This window comes from Dermacentor albipictus, chromosome 1 (genome assembly GCF_038994185.2).
Source record: "Dermacentor albipictus isolate Rhodes 1998 colony chromosome 1, USDA_Dalb.pri_finalv2, whole genome shotgun sequence".
Classification (NCBI taxonomy): Eukaryota; Metazoa; Arthropoda; class Arachnida; order Ixodida; family Ixodidae; genus Dermacentor; species Dermacentor albipictus.
Genome location: NC_091821.1, coordinates 341273580 through 341295841, shown reverse-complemented (window position 1 = coordinate 341295841; position 22262 = coordinate 341273580). Strand labels below are relative to the sequence as shown.

Genomic DNA, 22262 nt, shown 5'->3' with positions numbered 1-22262 from the left:
CGCTTTCTTGGTAAACTTTGAGTCAGACACAAGTTTTCTTTTTCCTCATCTCTTTCTTCACAGATCTGTTGCTCAACCCACGTGGCGTTTCTTGATGTAGCTTCTTCTCTTTACATTTTGTGCGGCTCATTCTCACGGGTAATTCGTTCGTGTACTTTCCTCGCCAAAACTGCTGCAACTTTTTCATCTCGGCTTCACGTTCCGTCGAAGAACCTATCCCATAGTATTGTCTTGAAGGTTGCGCAAAGCTCAGTCCTTTAAAGAAAGAAACCAACGCGCATGCGCGTCCAGAAGAACGCGGCGCGGTGTATACGAGACGAAAGCACTGCCTGCACTCTTCAGTTCTGCCTTTTGTGTTTATGCCTCTTCCTTTCTTGCTTACGTGGAGTTCACCCAAGAGAGCCCAACGGGCGCTAATTTGTCCGGGCCAGACCGCGGGCAGGAAAGAAATCCGTGTGTTGAGGGCCGAAAGAAAGAGGAAAAGAAAAAAAAAGAGCAGGGGTTGAGGGAAGGAGGAAAGTCTTAGCAGTCTGCAGGCTGACAAATGGCTGGACCTCCTCTTATAGAGGGCGTTTCTTCCTTTTCTTCGCGCCACATCGCAAGAAGCACAAGAAGTAAAAGAAGAAGGTTGCTCGCTAATTCAATTCCAGGACTGCGTGCACGTTTCATCGCGAATGCACTACTTTCGGCATTTTTTTTTCTCTCTGTTGGCCTGCCTTACTGGCCAGGCGATTCCCCGGCAAGGATGGGGGCACCTTGCCGGCCATCTTTCTCCCACAGGGTTTGCCCGGTGCCGAGCACACCTTTCCCTTGTTTCGGAAGCAGATGACCAAGCACGCGTTGGCAGGTAGACACGGAGACAGTTGAGATCCAGCCTCGAAGAATGATACAAATGGCGTCGCATGCCAGCCAACAAGAGAGGAGGTGGCGGCAGGTAGGGGAGAAAGCTCATCGGGTGCTATTAGCGGGCGGTGCCGTTCAGTGAACGACAACAAAGCGCTGCATCTAAGACGTTTATATAGGTTTCTCGCACTCCCTTATTCGTTTGCTAGAGCCGCACAAGATACACGCCTGAATACTAATACTGCTTCTATTTTCGATTCGCAATAATATGTAAACTTGGTTGGGCGAGTTGGTTGACGCTTCTGACCACCGAAGCTGAAAAAAAAAGGGGAAAATAGGCGCACAGGTCAAGCCACTATTTTATTCCGATTAATATTGTGTCTGATTGTTGCTTATGACTCGCACTCATGAGCTCTGTAAGCTAACGAACTGCATCAAATCGCAAAAGAAACAATGAAGACATATATACAGACATTTTTAACAAGAAACTCAATTGGCGTCGCCTTGTTGAAGACTGGAGTGGCGTGGGCACCTGCTATAGTTGTACGGAAATAAGCTGCAAGCAGCAGGTGCACGGGGCCGCTGGCAGGTGGCTGCCACTGTCTAAGAAAGCAGCTGTGTCAGCGCTATGAGAAAAAAATGTTTGTATACCACCACCGTGTTTGTAAACAAAAGCACAGTAACCTGATCAGCACGATGCCCGCAGTCAAAACTTCAACTCATTACGCTGACGTCTTTTATGCTTCTCGCCGCACGTATTTCTTGCTAAGACTGATTTACTGTCACCATGAGGACAGCTGTTACTTAATTCTCTTTCTCTCTCTCTCTCTGCCTTTCTTTTTTCATTTACGCCAAATGATACGAAATACGGGGAAAATGTTACGAATCTTTTTCCTGCTCAGAAACGCTGCGAGTCGGCACCTTTGTATATATAAGCGCCGGTAGACAGCGCATCCCTGTGACGTCAGTACAACCGTTTGGAAAACAGGAAATGGCGGAGCGATCAGGCGAGAAATTTTAGAGCACGACTTCTGACGTTCTGAAAGGAATCGCAGCGGCACATGTGGTCCAAATGGCCGGCAGACGCTGAGAGAAACGGCGACGCTGGGTAGTGGTGACCGCCACTTCCTTTAAATATACAGCAGTAATTGTTATGGAGCTTATGAATCAGTTGAACTTGTCCGGAGTCGCCACAGGCGTAGGCGGCACCTGTTATAACGCGCACAATGTTTATACGATTTCGCACCGGTAGATACGTATGTATACGTTTAGTGCCTACTGGAAAACTACCACCTTGTTGGTAAGCTGTAGAAATTGACGTGAGTTTCACGCACGTATAATGACTATAGCCACGCCAAAAGCATCATAGTGTGCGCTTAAAGGATGTGTTTTACACCTGTCTCTTACACTAAGCGCAGGAATAATGCTGGTTCAACTGATAAACACTACCATACAGCGTCAACTGAATAACATCGTTGCACGTACGCAAGCTCTTCGGACACTTGAATAATAATCAGAATATTATTTAGAATATTACTGACCATGTGCATGGGGAAAGTGACCGGAGAGAAAGGGTATATTATGCTTGAAAAGCTTACGGCCCTTTATATGCATTGCCTCACGACTTCAAGTATACCAGAGAGCTGGAAGAATGCCAACATTATACTAGCTGTTGTGCTACTATATTACGCGACTGTGCCTCTGTACTACTTGAGCTATTGCTTCTCGCACGCGATGTTTAGAAGAACTCTGGCTCTTCTACTCGATCTAGCCCAGAAGCAGCCGAAACATCACCAGAAATCTTAACCGTCCTACACGAACTGCAAGCCGGTCAGGCGACACTTTTGAATGAATTAAAGTCTATGCATAATAAGCTAAGCCAAAACGACAAAGTCTTAGATGACATCACAAGAAGGCTAACAAAAATAGAATCCGATCGCTCGACTCTCATTCCGTTTCAAAGCGAAGTAGGAAACCTGTGTGCATTAGCCTCGCAAAATTCACAGTTAATCTCCTCGCTTAAGGCCAGAATAGACAATGTGGAAGATCGAGCTCGCCGATCAAATCTGTTATTCTTCGGCCTGAAGGACTGCGTCACTGAGTCGTGGGCAGAATCAGAGAAAATTAGTAATTGACGTTTTTCAGGAATACATGAACGTACCAATTGAACCTAAAGAAATCGGAAGAGCTCATCACCTAGGCCGATCCAAACCTAGCGCAAACCCCCACACCTATCATCGTTAGTTTTTCACATTTCAAAGACAAAAAGCCCGTTTTGTTAAACGCGGGACAGCTAAAAGGAACGAACTTCCGTGTTAGCGAAGACTTTTCACCGAACACACGCCTTGTGCGGAAAAAGCTCTTCGAATTCGCAAGAGCTCAGAGCAAGCCATTTAGACTATGTCACAACATATTAATAATGGATAAAGCCTCATATGTTTACGATCACTGCTCACGAAAAGTCGTTTCTTCTCCGCAATAGCCGTCACCTTGTCGTCCTGTCTGTGCCCATTTGAATCCCAACCCCATTTCCGTCATCTACACAAACGTAAGGAGCGTGATACCCACTCGCGACCAAGTTAGAAGCATTATTGGATATACTGGACGTAAACTTGCTCTTCATACTGAAACGTGGCTAAACTCAACGGTTTCTGATATTGAACAAATCACGGTCTATGATGACTTCAAGAAAACAGTGCTTTGTTCCGGAAGCAATTACTTGTCCATTTACATGTACAACATATGGAGCCATTGCTTTGCGTTGAAATGCGACTAATCGGCACTTTTATGAGGAGCGTTCTAGGCCTTTTGTATGCAGGTAAGAAGACGTTTGTGTGACCGCCTTCTGCAACCTCGCCGGTATCTGCGGACGTGTGACGCCGGACGTCCAAATGCAGATATCCTCTGTATAGATGACTATCGAGGCCGTCCTTAGCAGTGACCCAACAAGTCCCAACAGTGCCTACATTGAAGAGCGTGGAGCTTAACACTTCGCCTCGCAGCACGCCTTTGCTGGTTAGATGGCGGGATGTAATTCCATCATCTGTAAGCGCGAATGATCTATCCTCCAAATAGCTGTGAGTCCAGTGCAATGCATGGCCACCAATTCCCACATCAGTCAAAGCATCAATGACTGCACAGTGTGCTACATTATCGTTTGACATCAAGAAACATCGCCACCGTTAATCGTTTCATGCTCTTTTGATGTTGAATATATGTTACCAAATCAAGCACCTTATCGATGGATGATCGACCGCACCGGAAGCCGGCCATTGCATTCAGATATGCCTCATTATGCTCTAAGTACCATTCAAGAAGCATCAACACCATTCTTTCTAATAGTTTCCCAACGCAACTGGCAAGAGCGATGGGACGGCGCGATGCCAAATCTAATGAAGATTTAGAACTTTTAAGTAAAGGAACTGGGCGACCGACTTTCCACTCACAAGGGATCAATGATTCGCACCAGGATTCGTTATACCTCTTCAAGAGTACGCTGCGGATTTCTTGGCCAAGGTTTCCAAGTGTCTTGCACGTGATCCCGTCGGGCCATGGAGATGATGACTTCCTACGAGTCGCCAGCGCAGCTTTTAGCTCCTGCATAGAGAACATGAGATCCATGAGGGAGTCCTGAGATGCCGCAACATAATGTGATGTTGATACAGGCAGTGACGGCAAGCCAGCAATCCTTGCGCAGAAGCCCCCAGCAACGTCGATCTCACCTTGTCCTTGATGCAGGGAAAAATATTTAAAAGGGTGGCACCGTTGCGGAGGCGATCGTAGTTGGTGGACGAGTCGTGTCTCGTGGTTCTTCAAGTTGGTGTGGCATCGATGGAGGTGACCATGCTTTCTTTGACAGAGCAATGGTGGGCGTCCCTCTTTCGTCTGCTCCGATAACGCATGATGTCAGTGGTTGACGACAAGTCTTCGCCGGATTGTGCACTTCCTAAGGACTATCAGTGCGTTTTCTTGACTTGCGGTGCCGGAAACGTCGGCGTCTCACTTCGGTTGCGGCTTCTTTATGTGCCGAATGGTCTCTGACCATCTGCTTTAAGATACTCTGTGCATTTTTGTGGAACGGGCGATCTTTCGAAGTCACATCGTGTGCACCCTTGCAGTTGGAGCACTTGAAGCCCGCTGCACGAAAAGTGTCAGATCTGTGTGACTTGGAACAGCGTGAGCATATGCTTGGGTTTCTACCGACAGCACTCACGTGCCCAATTCTCTGACGATTCCGACACTGTAGGGGCTCGGGCACGAAAGGTCACACAGTATGACGAGAATGGCCCACCGTCACGTGCGATGATAGGCAGTCACCTTTGAAGAGGAGCTTCACGCAAGTTTATTTGCCTATACGACGAGCTTGTACTATGGCAATGCTTTGATCAAAATAGGCATATTATTGTCACAGATTGAGGCATCGATGTCCTAAACGACGCTTGCAGTGGTTTCCAAGCTCTGTGGAATGTCGCAGCGCACTTTTATGTCATCTAGCTGCGTAATTTTCATCAACGAATCCAAGGCGCTTCCGTTAGTAACATCGATAGCGAGGACATTCTTACGGTTATTAATTCTGATGTCGCCAGGAGCGAGAGCCTCCAGATAAACAGGGATGGCCTGTCTATTGGGTCGGTTGAGATTGTCCGCAGCCGTCTCGGGAACAAAGAGAATTGTATGCTCCTGAGCTCTTGGCGTAGGAGTCACAGTCGAGTTACTTGATGCGGAGCACCCTCTGACATTTCGTCTGTTCGCTTTTGGGTATGTGTAGACCTCGAAGCCTTCATCGTCAGAAGTGACGACGCTCGAGGGAGAGTACAGCTCGGTGTCATCGCTGTCAGCTTCGCTCCGAGGGCAGTTCCCCTTCCTTGAAGTAGCTCCCGCAGACGCTGGCAGGTCGGGACGGTTCTCGACCGATTCCACTTACATCGACGAAAAAAGGAGCGGCGTCTTTCAGCAGAAACCAGTGAAACTTTATAATATTCCAGAGAGGCCAAGGCAGTGATGTGTACAACTGGCACTTTGTCAGAAGACAAAGGTAATGTTCAATAGCCTGGCAAGAAACAATGAATTCATGATCGCCACTCACCCTCTAGAGTCTGTACAGGAGTACGTTTATCTAGGTCAATTACTCACAGGGGACCCTGACCATGAGAAGGAAATTTACAGAAAAATAAAAATGGGATGGAGTGCGTGCGGCAGGCATTACGAAGTCCAGACTGGGAGCTTACCACTATCGTTGAGAAGAGAAGTGTACAATAAATTTACTCTGTTGGTGCTAACATAAGGGGCAGAAATTTGGAGCTTAACAAAAAAAGCTCGAGAACAAGTTAAGGACCGCGCAAGGAGCGACGGAACGAAACATTTTAGGTGTAACGTTAACAGACAGGAAGAGAGCCATGTGGGTCACAGAGCAAACGGGGATAGCCGTTATTCTAGACGACATTAGGAGAGGAAAAACATGGAGCTGGGCAGGCCATGTAATGCGCAGGGTAGAGAGAGAGAGAGAGAGCACATGATAAATGAAAGCTGGAGAGGTTAACCAGTACTGAGCCCGGTTGGCTACCCTACACTGTGGAAAGGGAAAAGGGAACGGAAAGATTAAAAGAAGAAGAGAACGTCCACTGGGGATATCGTTCGGTCACTCAGACCGAATCACAGACGCTGATTGCGCAGGGTAGGTAACCGGTGGGCCGTTAGTGTTACAAAATGGCTACCAAGGGAAGGGAAGCACAGGCCAGGACGGCAGAAAACTAGGTGAGGTGATGAAATGAGTAAGTTTGCCGGCGCTGATCGGAATCAGCTAGGTGGTGGTGGCAGTGTTGCAGCAGTCGGGGTTAGTCTGGGATTCAAATCCGGTAATCGTTCCGCCTCAGCCTCCAGTGAGTAGGATTAGAGGTGTGTCTCCAAGTGTCGAAGAGCGCCGTGTCTCTCATGAAGGCAATCAGCAGTCGTTGCACTCTCTTCCTGATTGCTGTGGGCAATCCGACGTCTTCAAAGGTCCTGTGCGGAATCAACCAGCACAAGACAGCGGTAATTGGAGATCGCAGGTATAGGCCTTCGTCCTGGTGGAGACATAAAAATAGGCTGATGATGATGATGACTCATCTAAAGCATTTAGTGCTTATTGATCCTTCACTGTTTTTCGTAACCCTTACTTCTTATTCTGTTCTCTTTCAACGACCATTTTATTTTTGCACTTATTATGTGGTAGTGTGTGATACCCTGACATTTTTCTTTTTCTTAATCCATGGGCGCGTCACACGACTCCGAAACGAGGTCAGGGGTGATGGCTGTATATATTTGTCCTTGTAATAATTTACTGCTAATAAAGATATGATGTGATTTTTATTTAAGGCGCCGATTAAAGGCAGGATGCCAACCAGAGTGAAGTATCAGTGAAACTCATCGTCAGTGCATTGCACCCGGAGGGAGACCATTCGCTCCCGAGCACTGCGTGCTCGCCTATTCGCACCAGGCGCAAATCGAGTGGAAGTATGTACAAGTGGCCGGTCTATGTATGGCACAATTACTGTCTCTGCTTTGAAGTTTGGGCAGAACTGCGAACATTTTTAGTCATTTTCTACCCTGAAACCTGATAAACAACTAGCTAAGAGTAGAACACATTTATAGAACGCAAATGTAGCTCTTGAGTTTATTATAAACGACGAGACATCGAGAAAAGCATCAAAGGTCCTAAGTTAATGCAATTCTAATGTACCTAGGACTTGACAGACGTAAGGAAGTGCAAGATGCGTTAAACACTCGTAGGACAGTGCGGTGGAACGGCAAGGATGTATGCATGGTATCTTAAAGCTTGCCTAGCTTTGTGCGAAAGGAGGGGACAATAAAACGCGTGCGTTCAAAACATTTGAGAACTTCAACGCGAGATGCAGGGGGCTCCTAGAGAGAGAGAGAGAGAGAGAGAGAGAGAGAGAGAGAGAGAGAGAGAGGTTGTATACAAAGGCAGGGAGGTTTACCAGAGGTAGTTTCGCTTGGCTATTCTGCACTTGAGAAGGAGTAGGAAGATAAATACGTGCCTATTATAAGACTGGAAGGTTATCTCTATATACTGCTGAAGCAAATCTCGATGGCACCTCTTCTGTCGTGCCCTCCCAAGGCCGCCTTTCGCGCACGCGTGAGTGATCCTGTTCGCTTGCTCGTAATCCCGCGCTGAACAGTTAAAGCTACTGGCATCAACGTTGCACTGCGTTATATTTGCGCCAAGAAAGAACGTGCTTTTAAAAACCTCTGCGTACAAGCAAGGTATAAGTGCAAATGTGCAGACTGCGTTTGTAACGAGAGTATTACAGCATCACGAGCCTCACTGTCCGCTTTTGTTAACGTAGAGGGAAAAAAAAGAAAAAAAAAGAAAGGCAAAGAAAGTGACACATGCGTGCATTGATTGTATGCTTACGAACATGATGAGAGATGACAGACAGAATAAAATAAGTGGGCACTCAAGCAACGACACAAAACAAAAACGCAATGAAGCACAGGGCGGGCTGGACGTTTCCAGTTATCCTTTTTCGCCTTCGCGCATTTTACAATACGCAATGGCAGGCAGCGTACTCATGATGTTTTTTCAAACCAATACCAGCAAGTTGCTTGGGGACAGGAAAGGGGGGGCGCAGGGGGGGATATGTTTCCGGGGAACTGCTGGTCCTGTTGTTCCCCTAATTATGTCCCGAAGGCGTTTTCGTGACAGCCTGAAGCGTGGATGCTCAGGCACGCTACCTCTCTTCCCGTTATTCTACAAGCGTGATCTCTCTCTCTCTCCCCTTTGCCACGGATCAACGAAGTTCTTTCCCTCTTTTATCTGCCCTTAATAAAGGATGTGAATGAATCCTTTCTCCGGTGGTTTTATTGTTGCTGATTCTGTAGAGCAAAAAAAAAAAGAAAAAAAAAGAACTCCACCCTCTCTGTCTCTCCCCCACCCCTCTTCTTAAGAGAAAGCGGCACAGTACGACAGATCGCAACTATGTGTAGCGACAGCAGCGACGAAAGGCGAGATGGCCGCTGAAAGAAGGACGGCGGAAAGAGGGCTGTGGGGTTACCGGAGCACCGGAGGCGGAAAATAATTGTTAATTGCCTCCGGTTGCAAAAAGGAACTGCCTTTTTCTTAAACGAACTTTGAAGAGGGGGCCCACGAGAGGCGCCGTAATTAAGCGGCAGAAACAACCCACGTCGACGCGTCGCGAGAAAGCAAACAGCCGCGCTTCGTAGCGCGTCTTATAAAACACGCCGGCGGGTAACGGGGTACGCTCCTCCCCTCTGAATGAGTTAAAGCGAACGGAACAAGAGGCCTTCATTGCGCCAGATGCGAACGCACTGTAGCAAATCGCCACGCATTTGACACGGGCTGAAGAAAGGGGGCGGCTTTCCTTCTCGCAATTAGCGTGCGGCGTTTTGCTTTCATGTCCGATTCGTTCTTATGCGCAATTAGCAGTCGTTGTCTTCCGGCCTTGTTCTTAGAAAACCGAGCGGTGATAACTCAATAAATGCGTCGCACAGGGGGCGAAAATGTTTCTATGCACAGCAGGCAGAAGTGGCAACAGCGCCCTCACTCGTGTGTACAGTGTATCTTGCCCCGGTCTTCTCTGCCCTACACAGCAACGAAACGCTCACTCACGGCTTAAAGAGCGAGCAAAACAAACGAGGAGAGACCGAGCCAGAGGTAGCGCCACAAGTGCTTGTTTGAGTCGCCGCTGTAGCACGGTAGGCGTGGCGTTGCACTGCTGATGTCGTAAGTTCGATGCCAGCCTGGACGGTCGCATTTACACGCCGAGCGATGTACAAAAAAAAAAAACGCTGGCGCACTTAGATTAAAGTGCACGTTAAAGAACCTCAAACGGGGAAAATAGAACTCTCTACGAGGTGCGTCACAATCAGATTGTGGTTTTACCACGCAATACCTCAGAATTTAACTTTTTGTTTCAGAATTCAGGAAGGTAAATAAAAGAAAACACAACGAGGTTCGAAGCGATACAACAAAATTTAGACAAGTGCACGTCATCAGCCTCAGACACTGCTAGAACAAGTGCCTTTCCTAGTGACCTGTGGTGTCTAATCGTATGCCTATCTTGCCTCAGCCTACTCTATCTCATTCTAGGAAATTTTCAAGTCTCGTCAGACAACCTACCTATTGTTCTTCCTTCCTCTACTGTGTTTCCCTTCCTTTAATTCCCATTTTATTACTGTAATAGACCACCGGCTATCTCTGTCCAACCCCCTCGTCTCTACGCATTACGTGACTGTCCAGCTTCACTTCTTCCTCGCAATCTTAGCCAGAATATCAACCAGCCGCGTTATCTATATAATCGACAGTAGTATCTGTTTGTCTATGCGCGTTACGCCTATCATATTTTCCGTCTGACTGATCGTCGCGAAGTCTTTAGCTTCGCATGTTTCTTTGTTATCCTCCAATTTACGCCCCTCCCCTCATGCCCTCCCGATAAATTCATGCTGTCCTCGTCATTCCCACGCTAGCTTAACTGTCGCCGCGCGCAAACAATAGCCACACCAGTCCGTTAACATGCCATTAAATTTACTATTCTTTTCCAGTGCAGGGTTGCAAACAGAACGTTCGTCCAGCTGACCTCCCCGCATTTTCCCTCATTGCTTTTCATCTGTATCTTTTTTTTTATGAGCCGTGTTGCCGAGTGCCAGATCCCCACACGGTGAAAGGACGTAAGGCGTGCAGACACGGACAGAAGACAACCAGAGAACACAGGCACCGGCGTCTGTGTTTTGTCTGTTTCACTTTTCTTGCGTCTGCACGCCTTGCCTTCCTTCACGATGAATCCCCGCCAACTAGCTCAACTTTCTGCGATTCTGAGCCCCACACGGTTACGGCCGCACGGCGACGTCCCAGCCAATGACGAAATCCGAAATTGAAATAATTTTATGGATCTTTACATAACATAGCCACAGATTTCTATACAGTAACATGAAACACGAACCCATGCGAGGGCAGTAACGGCATCGCCGAGTGGCATCTCGTCGGCTAATTTTCAAGGGGCCGGCTCCCCCCTCGTATCGCGCGCGCACGCTTGTCTGGCAACAACGGAGACACGAAAACGTGGGCGGGCCCTTTTCGGCGCGACCCGTGGGAGAAGCCCGGCGCGGTCAGCGGACGACGTCGTATAGCTATAGACGGCCACCCGCGGGCTCACGTTTTTCGGAGGTCGTTATCGCGGCGCCACTCGCGCGTGAAACGGGCCTCGACGCTAGCGCGACCCCTTTTGCTTCTCGCTTAACGACCACTGGATGGAGCGGCCCGGCGGCGCGTTCTATGCGTTCGCAAAACTGTTGGTTCGCTGTGCGCAGGCGGCAGCACTTGTCGACAGCGAGCCATGGCCGGCTAGCGAGACCGCGAAGTCCCCTGCCATTCGCGCTTGATAAATCGTTCCACCGCTCTGCGCGTATACGTGTGTCACCTAGCGGGATGCATTACAAAACGACGATGGAACAATTGGTTCGGGAAGTGCTTTCTTTTATTTTTTTTTCTTTCTATACATTACTTATGTACTGTACGCTCACCTGTGACACCTTGCGTGTATACGACGCAGCCTGTTGGGGATGCAAAACAAAGGCATTTTAAGAAGGGGTTAGCTTTTTTTTTGCCCTTGACACAAAGCCAGGCATGAACGCTAATGTAAGTATGTAGAGTCGAGATAACAAAATGCAGCGATAGTTAAATGCATAAGCTCGCCAGGCTCTTTGTACGTTAAAATGCATATTGCCGTTAATCCTTTGCAATAATAACTCTGAAGCGATTCGTCGCGCATAGGATGTGGGATGCTTGCAGAAATGTACTGAAGTGGTTTAAGCATATCCCCGCGGTCAGCATTCGTGAAAACTGACGCTCATTTGAACTACTCAATCGTGTTGTTACACACGATGAAAAGCATGTGCACCCTTGAAGTGCATTTCGGATGCCTCGAGTTGAAGTGAAAACGCAGGACGCAGCGTCAACATGCACCCTTAACACGCGATGTTGCGCTTTCATCTCTGTGCTTATGCCGAGAAAATCGTTTTCTTTTTTTTTACAAAAACGATTTAAACAAAAACGTTTTTTTTTCTTCTCGCGTTCGTTGCGCACCAGTCGGTAATAAGAACCAACTTGAAAAGCGAGCTGCCTTCGGGTTTCAGGAAGGTAGAATCAGGTCCAGCTTGCGCCTAATATAAAATTAAGGTATACGAGTACCAGGGTACACTCCGGAGTATTTTAGTGGTTACGGCGTTGCGCGACAGAGAGCGAGGTCGTTCCGCCCGAAAGGCGAAGCACCGACTGCGATAGCAAATTAGTAGATAGCTGTATGAAGTAAAGATAGTAGTTTTATCAACTGTAAAAACTTGTAAAACATTTGCTTACTAAGTTAACAATGATAAAATCTGTAAGCGTGACGTAGAAAGAAACAGACACACAGAGACAGTGCTGTCTTTGCGCGTCTGCTTCTTTCTACGTCCTTGTTCAGTCGCGCTTGCCCATTCTATCATGGATTCAAACAAACCAGCCCGTCAACGTGTTTTAACTAAATTAACCAGCACGGTGACACGCGCGCACAGGTAAACATGAACACATCTCGCTCGATGACAGCGGAAACTGTCTGTGGAAAAGCTGGAGTGAGGAATCGCGGCAGCAGCCGCGAGCCAATTGACCTACGTGCATCTGTCGCTTCATCGCGAACTAAACGTCGAAAGCACAGCGCATGCGAAGCTACCGGCACTACGCGCACTCTGCAAACATCGCAGATCTCTTTAAAAATGAGGCCTGCGTGGGCACGCACTTTGGCCACGTCGCAGATTGCTTTCAAGACACACGAGCGCTGGCATTGCGATTCGCGTGGCCAACGCCGTAGTAGACGCCGCGGTTGTCTCCACTCTAAACGGAGCGGCGGGCGAGGAGGACATCGAGACACCGTGGCAGCCGCCGGCGATGAGACATGCGCGGTTCTGTCACACAGCGCGAAAGCTTTATAGTTATACGCGCTGCGTATCGCCCCATGCCCTTCCCGACTGTGATCCAAAGCTTCCAACAGTACAAAGCGTTTCTGCACGCTTGAACCGAAGTCCAGGCGTATCGGTGCCGCCGCAAAGCTGTTGACTCGACTCTTCTCGGATGTCAGTTCTTCCCACGTTGTCATCGAGCGGTAAGCGCCAGCAGCAACCTTTGGAATAACCTCATTCGCTTTCGGTATACCAGTGAGTCGTGTACGACGATGACGGTCCATGTGCCGCGAGGTGATGCGACGATGGCTAGATAGGTAAGATGTGATTGGTCTTTAACTCGGCAAGCACACAATCATGTAATCTACGCTCCCGAAGGCGCATGCACTTGCCCGTAGTGGCTCGCGCCTGGTGAACGGTGCAGGCAAAGACCAGTAGGAAGGTGAAAACTTTAGATATGAGACGCGGCTTGAACGAATTTTCGGAAGGGATTTCGTTTCTTTTTTTTGCGTAACATTTGCTTGTTTTGTCCCATGCGCAAGCGCGTGAAGACACGTGCATATTGTCGCTTGTTTACATTTTGTTATCTGATTTTATGGATAACATCCCGCCATGCTCCATCGTGAGTACCGGCACAAGCCGATAGAACGTGCGCATTAGTTTCGCAGCTGTGGTCACCTCTCCATGGACACTTCACAGGCGAAAAATGCTACGGACAAACTAGAAGCAAAAAAAAAGGGGGGGGGGGTGCGGGGAGTAGACGACATGTATATAGACAGGAGAAAACAGCTCTGGTTCGGCAAGAGGTGTTCATCGACAAATGAGTTGCAAGGCATGGCGTCTATGGCGTCCTTCGCTCTCTACAACGCGGTCTTAACTGTAGCTCTACTTGGCTTCGAATACAAGATTTGAGTGTTCCCGCAACCGAAGCTACCATGCCGCGATTTTGTCCTCTGCCCATTGCGACGGTGCCTGACATCAATGTGGAAACGTTGAAATCTGTCTCATTCCTCTCGCTTAAATGTGCGAGTGGAAGTATATGTCTGATCTTCGATAAAGTGAATCACGAAATACACACCTCTATTGCGCGAGGACTTCCCAGCATCGGGGAAGACAAACAACGAGAACACAAATGGCGCAGTTATTGTCTCGCGGTCTATGCGAGGATGCCCCTGATGTTGCCGCAGGCGCTTCGACTGCCTTTGCTGCGGAGCGACAATCGCGCACGTGGTACACACTTTCACCTCGACAATATGGGAAGCTTGCGTTTAATCAGCGTTCCCATATTCCGTTTCCTCTGGTTCGCCAACGGGGAAATGAGAAAATGTACGGTGTGCTTCAGCACGGAGATAGGCGCATTCCCGTTTTCTCTTCATTAAATCCGCATTCAGCATCTTCCGGAAAATGGTAGAGCAGAAAGCAATTGCGGGAACCGGCATGATAATACGCCTGCTTTCGCTCGACCATAGGGTAGAATTACGTGTAAGTAAAGCGCAGTCACCGCGAAACACATTTCAAAGCCTTCGTTTATACTCCAGTTCTGATGCGCCGAAAGATCGGTAACTCACACCGGAAGTAACACTGGAGGCGTAACACAAGAAAGGAGAAGGAATGAAACAAAAAAATGCGCACCAGAAAATGCGAATGCAGCGCCGCCGAGCTGGCTGCGGCAGCACCGGAAATCACGACTTGTCGCCCGTTACCTTCGAAGAGGGAAATTAATAGCGCCTCTCTCAAGCGGCAGTAGCGGCCGAGATAAGGTTATCGCGAAAGCGGCCCTTAACGGGAACGACGCGCATTTGAGCGCAGGGCGCGTAATACGCGCGCACAAACAAGCGCGCCGTGCTGCGCCGTCAGAGAAAGCGTAATTTGTTTACTGCCTCCTCATGCGTCAGTTTCTGCGCGGTCACTTTGTTGCTTGTGACTCGATACCTCCATTATTTTTTTACGCCCCCAGTTTGTCACCAGGGGAACACGGCACCAAAGCAGAGGGGGGGGGGGGGGTGCAAGGGAGAGATTCTGTGTTTCTTGTCGTCTGCGCTCACAATGCCCGCATAAAGCGCACACCGAAAAAGCTTGTAGTACCTGCTGTGCAACCGGGCAAATGTGGGACAGCGAACGAAGGGCACGTTGTCTCTGTTGTATGCGCGGCGCTGGCGGTAATGGGCGTTATCGCGATCTGAACATTCTCGATGAGGACGCACGCGCGACCTTGGCATTTCCAGCATGGCCGCCGGTATTTACCGCGAGCAATTTCCAGATGAGGGCACCGCCGACTCGTGGTAGTTTTTTCTGCGCACGCACCGTCTGCTGGGGAGAACGCTGCGTGCATGCACAGATGGCGACCGGGAAAACACAGCGCTTATAAAGTTCCGCCTGTAACCTTATTTGGGGTTCGGATGGATTCCTGCGGGCGGCGCCCCTTTGAGAACAATGTGTTTCTTAGCGAGTTGCTCGCCCCCGTTTTTCGTATAGGGTGTCTGTATTTCTAACCTTTCTCGTGGGCCGATCCCGAAAATAGTGCATCCTAAAAATGAGGGCCGATGGCGAAGTTAGTGCACTAAAGCAACGATGCGTATATGCAGTATAAAAATTTGGGGTGACCTCGAAGGTTGTAAAGTGAAAAAAATGTGGTCCGATTTCGAAGATAGTGCAGTAAAAAAATACACTGTAGCAATGCGAGACTCCTCTTACTCTGCTCACGCGAGGGGTGACACGACAGAGTGCCGTTTCTGAGTGTCTCTGCCCCATTCCCACCCCCAACTCGCTCAGGAAGGCATTGTCTTTGACCGACTTCAGCTGGAGGTTGAACCGCCTTACAACTCCTTTTTCGTTCTCTCTTTCCACCGTGAAGGGTAACGTACCGGGCCTCGTTCGAGTTAACCCTCTTTGTATTTACCCGCTTTTCCCGCTGTCTCCCTTGACGTAAGAAAATGACACCGCCACGTGCAGTCTTCATCCATTTTGCCCGTGCTGACACAGAGGTTCTCAAGTGCGGAGCTTCAACTAAACACCCGTAGTGCGTGGCTACGGTACTGCTTGAACAGCCATTCTTAGAAGTGCAGCTCTACCGGCTCAGATGAGGCCGCTGTCTTTTTTATGCAAAATGTGTTTGTCGCATGCCGCCTCCTTTGGGGTGCCGAGAGTTGACGAAATTTGGTCTGGGGTTTCTGAAAGCGCGCATGGCGTTGTCACTCCATTAGCAAGACTGAAATGCACGTTCGCGGCTTTTGCCTTGTTTAGGCGTGTTTGCCAATCCCATTAAAACAAAAGTTCAATCAATGTTTCTATTAAGCGCGCCGCCGGCCTTACGAAACGACCAAACAAAATCTGCACCTAGAGCGCATCGAGGACACAATCGGGACACTGTAGGACACTGCCCGCTTCGAGTTCGTGTAATGGCCTTGAATAACTTATTCAGCGGTTAACACAGCGGCATTGTTTCTTTGTCTTGATGAAAAGAAAAGCCAACTCTTGCTATAACCTTGAAACAACTAAAAAAAAAAAAACCTGTGCCATTCTCTAACATGGGTTTGTTTGACTGATTGATTTTATTCATAACGAACATTTTGCAGCAAAACAAGTATTGCATTAACACGTCTGAATCCCTAGCCTGAGGCTAGCTGGGACTTCGTCAAGCATAGGTAGGGAACAGCATAAATGGGACACAATAAGACGATAAGTTAGTGGGTAGGTTAGTGAGTTTATGGTCTTGCGGGGAGAGGCGGATTGCAGGAATCACAGAAACAAAGGTTTCGCCGAAGAAAAAGATTCGCGTGAATTCCCGCCAGCGCAGTCTCACAAACGAAATCGTCACAGTTAAAAGAACGTGGACATCGTTCGAATAGCCCCTGGAAAGCCCGCGGACACCATTCCACATCAATGAAAATAAAAACAACTGGTTCTCATTGATTTCTGGTCATGAAGATTGCATTAGCACGAAGAAAGCAGTGAAATGATAATTGAGCAAAGAAACGGTAATCATCTAATTAGTAATTGCTGAACTACCCACAACTGAATACTTCCTTCAGCATATAAAAAACCGCTAGTATGCGCTCCACATCAGGTATTCAACACCCAAAACAGAGCTTTTAAGCAGACAACAACAACAACAACAACAACAACAACAACAACAACAACAACAACAACAACAACAACAACAACAACAACAACAACAACAACAACAACAACAACAACAACAACAACGACGACGACGACGACGACGACGACAACGACAACAACAAATTGAGTTTACACAAAGATACGTTGCGCTTTGTGGCGATAGTGAGTTTCCCACCATAGTGTGTCAAGGTAGCACAGAAAAACGAACGCCGAGACATTGGAACAGGGTCCCTGACCTTTTGGAATACTGAATTTTGTATTGCTAATCACCACGATTTTATTCTAACATGACAGGCTCTTCTTCGCGAAAATAGATTTAAGGAAAAAAAAAGAGCAGTCACAGACTGAAGGATCGTACACGTGCGTGTCTTTGCACGCTTGTGCCAACTCCACCGTATAGCACCGCGCTATGTTGAGTTCACGGCCTACGCACGGCTGAGCTTGGCTTTAGTCCAACATCCTCTCCTTTTTTTGCACCCAACGTGGCATGAAACATTAAAAATCATCGGGCGTACACCTTTCCTGCGTTGTCCCTAATATTTCTTTAGTTTTACGTTCATTTTACAGCCCGTGCTTGAACGAAGCCTCCTATACATACTTACTAGTTCAAGCTAAAGTTATTCGGTCTTTCATTTTTCAACGTTATACGGCAGTGAAAGTGTTTGCCTTTGCTGTTGAGTGCTTTTTTCGGCTAAAGGAAGGACATTTAAAGTCCACGCGGCTGGAGGCGAAATTCTCGCTCTGAAACACGTCGTTCCTTCCATCTTCCTTTCTTCCTTCCTTTCTTTCTTGTCTCTAGTTGTAAGCGGCTCGAGACATTTTCTCGCTCGGAGTGGCATGAAATTCCATGACTCCCAGTCCCTAATGACAGGTCCTCGTTGAGCAACAAGGGGTCTCCGGGTCCACTTGATGGCAGATGAACTTGTTAACGCACAAGATGATATATAATGTAAGCAAGACATACTCCAGATGTGCAGCGCTGGGTGAGAGAAACTGCACGATGTCAAACTTTTCCTCTTCAATTCTTCACGTAGGTGATAAAGAGCAAGCTGAGGTCACCGAACGACGAAGAGAGAACTCAGGGGACTCGAACTTTGGTCTTTGTGAGGCGGCTATCAATCAAGGCCATTGCGTATCGGTATACAGTGTACATGGAGGCTGTAAGGAGCTTTATACGGTGGAGCAATTGCTGGCAGCAACTGCAAGGCTAATCCCACCAGTAGCCTACAACCACTCAACTCAACTCAACTCAACAACTTTATGACGCCTACCCTATGTGGCGTTTTCGTGAACTCCACTCACTGACACGTTCCTTCAGCCTGATAGCGCTAGTCCATTATCAAATCTGACGGTGCGGATTGAAAGTATGTCGATATTATAAAGCAGGTTTGTTGCATCACTCCATGATCGCAATGTTTATTCGCCGAGCTGACAATACATTCGACAACGATCTTTCGTCAAACGCTTCTGAAGGCAGTGGTAGCGACTCACGTTTAATGAAAGTGATACACATCTTTCTATCTTCTTAGCATTCGCCCGATTGGCCGCCGTCGAAAGCAACGGGACGCAGGTAAAGGGTTACGCCCTTTACCCAGACACACGAATTAACGTTGGTCAAGTGAAGCGTTTCCCACAATGAAATGGTTTTCGCTGCGTTTGCTGTAAGCTGCTCTTCCCAAGAATAATCGTGCTCTAGGCCTTTGTTTTGTAAACACGAGTTCCCTCCGTTTCTGTTCTTTCTTTCTTTCCTTTTTTTACTTCATAAAGCCGAGTGGCTGATGCCGGTGATACCACAATCGCTCGGTTTTGTGCGAGTCAACGTTTCAGCGGTTTGGAAAGGAAGTATGAGGTATCGCTAAAAAGCATTCCGCGAAAGCACTACCCGACTACCGCGCGCACGTACTCGCGTAAGCGCGCGCGCACCCAAGCGTTCACTCGCCCACCCCCAACGCACAACACGCGCACACAACAACGCACGCTAGCTCGCACGCACGCACAAAACAAGCAAGCGCATACACAGGTACGCACGTGCGATAGGAAAGCAAGACCAACCATTTTAATTTCCTTCCACCCCTTACGACTCTATCTATACAGCGGAAAATCCAACACTTACGACACTCACATGCAGGGAGCTGTGACCCGTAAGAGTTACCAGTTCGCCGCGATTTATTTCTTTTTTTTCTTTTTTTTTTGAGTGGGAAGTGTTTTATCCATATTGTGGCTGATTCGGTCACGCGACAATGATTAGCATGTCACCCACATGTAACCATGCCAAATAGCCCCCCTTCCGCCCTTCACCGCTCCACGAAGCTAATGTCCCGCAGTGCGACCGTATCAAAAAAATTCTGATCACGCCGTGGCCACATAGAAACCTGGGTCCAGACCTCTTGCATTGTGTAAAGGTATTTGACGCATACTTCACTGGGGTGGGGGGTGGGGCGAAATCGGAGCCCGTTTATGATGCTCCGTACTTTATTTTTGGGGTGACATAAACAGCGGCGCGCCAGCAGCTCTCCCAGCGTTCTGTTACGGCTTCCTGTATTTTCCGCTTTAGAACCAGGATATCAATTTCTATAGGCTAGTCTCAGCACAAGTGCCTAATAATCGCCTCAGGTTTTGTTCGGAGAGAATCCTTTGACGGGAATGATGAAGCGTACCTTTTCTCCTATTGTCGCTCCTAGCTGCAGTCTTAACGCGTTCTTTCAATACTGAATTATATCTATGAACGAGATGGACATCATTAACACAGGGATCGATTCTTGACTTTGTGCAGGATTTGTCCCTTTTGCACAAGTCTTAGGGGCTATCAGCTGAGTACAATTACACGCTGAGAAATCTCGCGGCGTCATCTTCTTTAGTGTGCTGATAACCTGCACTCGCAATAAAATTGTGTTTTCTACTTCCAACTTACCTGAACTAACTTTATTAAGAACGTCAAAAAAGAAAGCCGATGTTAGTAGAGTATGCTAACATTTGAATGCGATGTTCGAGTTAACCCTGGAACCCCACTGAGATGATCCTCTGCAAATCCACGATGCACACTGGGAGGTTATATGGTAATATTGAGATGGCGTAGCTAGGAGTCATCCACTTTTGCATCCTTGTCAAAATACAGCCACTCGCATAAAGTTTAAAAGGAAATAAAACATACATCGACGCTTCTAGGCTGTTCCGGGTCTCTTGTTCACAATAAAGACGTGAACAAAGAATACGTAGCGGTCTCGAACCGTCACTATATAATTTATTTCCTTTTACCGCCCTCGACAACCAAACCTGGGCGACCCAGCACGCCTGTGAGGCGGCGGCGAGGCAAGCCCTCGACGTCCCTTCATGGGAGGCTTACGCCCGGCCATCATAAAGTGCTGGTTGTACAATAAAAGTGTATTCCTTCTCCTCCTCCTTAAACCTTAAGTGAGTGCCTTTTTTTTTTGGCAATGCGTCACCTTCGCCTAATGAGTTTTCGTCGAACCATGGTCTATTTTGAGTCCTTAGAGCCTTTTTCTAATCGCTGAGAGATAATATAATAATAATATTTTGGGGTTTTACGTGCCAAAACCACTTTCTGATTATGAGGCACGCCGTAGTGGAGGACTCCGGAAATTTTGACCACCTGGGGTTCTTTAACGTGCACCTAAATCTAAGCACACGGGTGTTTTCGCATTTCGCCCCCATCGAAATGCGGCCGCCGTGGCCGGGATTCGATCCCGCGACCTCGTGCTCAGCAGCCCAACACCATAGCCACTGAGCAACCACGGCGGGTGATCGCTGAGAGATCGGCTTATGGTGTATTCAGGTAGTGCAATATGCAGATCTGTAGCTTAACGTGCCTTTTGAGTTATATAAACGCTTGCATGCTTTTTAATGCACTGCGACGTTCCAAAAGACCACGTAGCGTGCATATCTTTCAGAAAACGGCTCACGCCCTGCAATTTGTGATGTTTATCGCGCACGGTGTAATGCAGGCCATCTCTTCCAACTGCGCTTTTCTATACGCTGACGAAACGTGGAGACTGGCAGAATTTATTCGGGAGTTCACTATCACTTTTGATAGCAAGTCATAATACTATAGCCCTGGTTTGCCGATGTGTCCCATCTTACAGGCCAACTTATACGAGACATTTTCTCTCCCCTTCACTTTACCCAGTTCTCATTACCGTGTGCAGTGCATTTACGCCTAATGCTTGCCGAAATGAAACTGCTCCGAAATATGCACGGTCCGAGAAACCGCAGTGATGACTTCATTATCACATTGCAATCGTTGGTTCGAAGATTTGTCCTCGTGTTGGTAGAACTGGTCGAGAAGCAGTACGGAAAGAACAAGTTCCAGATACACGTGGAAAGTCCTCGTCGCTTGAGTGGAAAGCCCGCGGTCAGTTAGTTTCACAAGTCACCGCTGCAACTTCATTGCTTTGGAAATTCGTTGTATACAGCATGGAAGCGATATAAAGAGTGCAGTGAAGTTCGCTACAAAAAACGACCTTTGGAAAGAATCTGTACAGAAGCAAGTTATGAGTTATAGCAAAAGAAAAAAAAAAGGCAGATAGAAGAGATGTCGTGCTGAAGGGCCGATTTCTGAAGTAAACTGTATGAGAGAAAAATGCACATTCAAATAACAAAGAGAGAGAGAGAGAGAGAGAGATGGAAAAAGAAATGAAGGAAAGTTCGCGTATACGAAGAGGGCACAAAAAGTTGGCGAGCGAGCGTAAGTGAGCGGAACACTCCAAAAGTGCTGACGCCGGCCGGTCGTTTTTGCCCTGGCGCATATCTCCATTTCGTATATGTACACCTATTCCTCGATGCGGAGAAAGTGGGCCCGTCAGGAAACCGCGGAACGGCAGCATTCAAATCGGAGCCTCACGTCTTCCAACTCTGGGGAGGAGTTGGGACTTCTCTCTGGCACGTTCCCTGGCGGCAGAGTAGCGCAGCTTTATTCGTTTTCTTGCATTTACCGGATGATCTGGAAAATTTCGTATCTGATCTTTTCTTTTTTTCACTTCGCGCTTTATTTCCACGGGGCGCTTTTCAGCGAGAACCCCACCACCTCCGTTGCTATTCCAGCGCTTTTTACCTGCACTTTTCAATCTTTCGTATATGGGTTCATTCAACCCTTCTTTTATTTGTCGCTTTCGTTGTCGCCTTCGCGCTTATGCCCGCATATCTATGCAAACACTTTGAAGGGGGTAAAACGCGAAAACCACTAAAACGAGCGACTCATGAGATTCGGCGAGCGTTCTTATGGGTGAGGTTTCGCGTGGACGGCTCCTATTTTTGTACCCCGCAAAACCGACCTGCTGCCTTCGCCAGACCTTCCTTCCTTTCTCCCCCCAATCCATGTTTACTCTATACTC

The 22262-nt window shown here is 47.9% G+C and overlaps 1 protein-coding gene across 4 annotated transcripts in view; it reads left to right on the top strand.

Annotated features, from left to right (window-relative positions):
- LOC135906295 (neurotrimin-like) overlaps positions 1–22262 on the top strand; it is a 195735-nt gene that overhangs the window by 5800 nt on the left and 167673 nt on the right. The window contains exon 1 of one of the 4 annotated variants that reach the window (XM_065437875.1): positions 12806–12995. The exons of the other annotated variants lie outside the window; for them this stretch is intronic. Within the exon in view, the coding sequence (XP_065293947.1) occupies positions 12965–12995 (31 nt within the window). The 5' untranslated portion in view covers positions 12806–12964. Of the gene's footprint in view, positions 1–12805; positions 12996–22262 lie in introns of those variants that run through there. 4 annotated transcript variants of the gene reach the window in all.